At 43.2% G+C, this 2,326-nt stretch overlaps 1 protein-coding gene across 2 annotated transcripts; it reads left to right on the top strand.

Moving 5' to 3' along the window:
- The first annotated feature begins 382 nt into the window (after positions 1 to 382).
- LOC112843237 (uncharacterized) lies at positions 383 to 2,098 on the top strand. 2 transcript variants are annotated; one of them, XM_025901427.1, is made up of 3 exons: positions 383 to 802; positions 931 to 1,071; positions 1,110 to 2,098. In XM_025901427.1, the coding sequence occupies exons 2-3, from the start codon at positions 952 to 954 to the stop codon at positions 1,593 to 1,595; spliced, it is 606 nt and encodes a 201-aa protein (XP_025757212.1). In that variant the 5' UTR covers positions 383 to 802; positions 931 to 951; the 3' UTR covers positions 1,596 to 2,098. The 2 variants fall into 2 exon arrangements, with proteins under 2 accessions (XP_025757212.1, XP_025757211.1); XM_025901426.1 differs by lacking the exon at positions 383 to 802 and having other exon boundaries at positions 820 to 1,071.
- Positions 2,099 to 2,326: the final 228 nt, after the last annotated feature.

Raw genomic sequence — 2,326 nt, 5'->3', positions numbered from 1 at the left:
GAATCGATAAAGAATCGAATCGTTAAACAGAATCGAAAATGGAATCGGAATCGTTAAAATCTTATCAATACCCATCCCTACACACAGGTGTCTGAGCAGCGCACACAGACTGGGGGAAGGGTCAGTCCGGCCAATGATTGGTCGCTCAGTGGATCTAACAAACACACTCCACAGGACTAAGTCCTGCCCCCACACCATTTATATATTACATATACATACGTACATATTAATTAAACTTATGTTTACATGCTTTTTATCAGTATTTATTATATTTAAGTTCTTTTTATCAATATTTATTACCATTATGAAATTAGTATTTTAATCAAATGAGTATTAATATTTATGCTTTTAATCCCGTTTTTAACACTGGGTTACACTGGGGAAGAGGAATTCGATGCAGAGGAGGGAGAAGAGCTGGCCCTGGAAGAAGAGAAGCAGGCCAACGAGGAAGAGGAGTTCAAATCAGTTGTGACTGTATTGTAACACATGTCAATTGACAACACATGTTTCTTTCTATAGAGTTGAAAGAATGCCACATAGAGGTGGGAGGGTTGCCATATTTACAGCGGCACAAGAAACCCTCATTGTGGATATGGTTCGTGGGAACAACATCATCAGACTCCGGGAGATCAGAGACAAAGTCATTGCCGATAATGTCAACTTTGAGAGCATTGACGATGTCAGCTTGGCCACAATAGACCGAGTTCTCCGGCGCCAAAAGACGCGGATGAAACAGCTCTATAGGGTTCCCTTTGAGCGCAACTCTGCGTGACACAAAGACCTACGTTACGAGTTTGTGCAAGTAAGTATACATCCATGTTCACAGTACAGTTAGTGGACATACTGTGTTGCTCACATTACTTCTGGACAATACTGTGCTACCTGATTGACTGTTGTTCTGAACACCTGTGCACTTTCACATTTTCACAGAGGATATTACAGTTGGACGCGATGGCCAGACCTCATGAGTACCTCTTCCTGGATGAGGCTTCAACCTGCAGAAACGAAGGCAAAGAGGCCGTAACATCATTGGCCAAAGAGCCATCACTGAGGTCCCTGGCCAACGGGGGGGTAATATTACCCTTTGTGCGGCCATGGGTTCGGAGGGGCTTGTCCACCGGCATGCTGTCCTTGGGTCTTACAACACCCAACGTCTCCTCACCTTCCTAGAGGAGCTAAAAGACATCCTCCTGGACCACCAACAACACCATCCTGGGCCCGCACATCAGCTTTATGTGATCATTTGGGACAATGTCCGCTTCCACAGAACAAACCAAATCAGAGAGTGGTTCACCACCAACAGTGACCACTTTTTAAACGTGTGTCTGCCACCCTACTCCCCTTTCCTGAACCCTATAGAGGAGTTCTTCTCATCGTGGAGATGGAAGGTTTATGACAGACAACCATACACAAGAGAGAACCTCCTAAGGGCAATGGAGCTGGCCTGTGTTGACATCCCAGCGGAGGCCTTCCAAGGATGGATTCGCCATTCCAGGGCGTTTTTCCCGTGGTGCCTGGCGAGAGACAATATAGCATGCAATGTGGATGAGGTGATGTGGCCCGATGCAGCTCAGCGACATGATGCCGCACAGTGATTGTGGTGTGTGTGTGGTGTGAATAAAGTAAATGAAAAAACTTCACACCCTGATCATGTTTTCAAGAGTACTGTTGTGTGCAATAGATTCTGTTTTTGCATTGAGTTGTGTTACAGTAGTGTAACACAACTCAACACGTACATGCAGGATTTTCTATAGATTTATACTCTTCATATGAAACTCACAAATCTAAATGCCTAATCCTCTGCAGAGATCTACGACGATCTGTTACTGTATAGTTTCGAAAAATATGCATTGGCAGTTATGAAACAAAGAACCTTCTCACAAATTGAGCACTGTGTTTTCAGTTGTTTTGCTGTAGTGTGTAATGATGTGTATAGTGTTTACATTTTTGAAAGCTCCGAGCTGCTCTTTTGGTGTGAAAGTTTGAGTTTTGCAGTGGGAAGGTGTGGTTGTGTTTATGTAGCTTTAGAAAAGGGTGTTGTGTTTAGACATTGGGGAACATGGTGGGAACGTTTGTGAAATGTGTTTTAGCATTTGAGAAAAACTGTAAAACAGAGGCAGATAGCACATAAGTAGATCAGGACAAGGGTGTGTATTTATAGCAGTTACATGGATATATAATCCCTTTTAACTTTTTTGTCTGGTATATATGTATATATACATATATACACACACACACACACACACACACATATATATACAGGTTTGACTGCAGGTTTCCCCAAACCTGTTTATAAGGCTTGGGGAAACCTGCAGTCAGCTGAGAC

This window comes from Oreochromis niloticus, linkage group LG20 (assembly GCF_001858045.2).
Source record: "Oreochromis niloticus isolate F11D_XX linkage group LG20, O_niloticus_UMD_NMBU, whole genome shotgun sequence".
NCBI classification, from domain to species: domain Eukaryota; kingdom Metazoa; phylum Chordata; class Actinopteri; order Cichliformes; family Cichlidae; genus Oreochromis; species Oreochromis niloticus.
The sequence above is the reverse complement of the archived record's forward strand: the minus strand, read 5'-3'. Positions and strand labels throughout refer to the sequence as shown.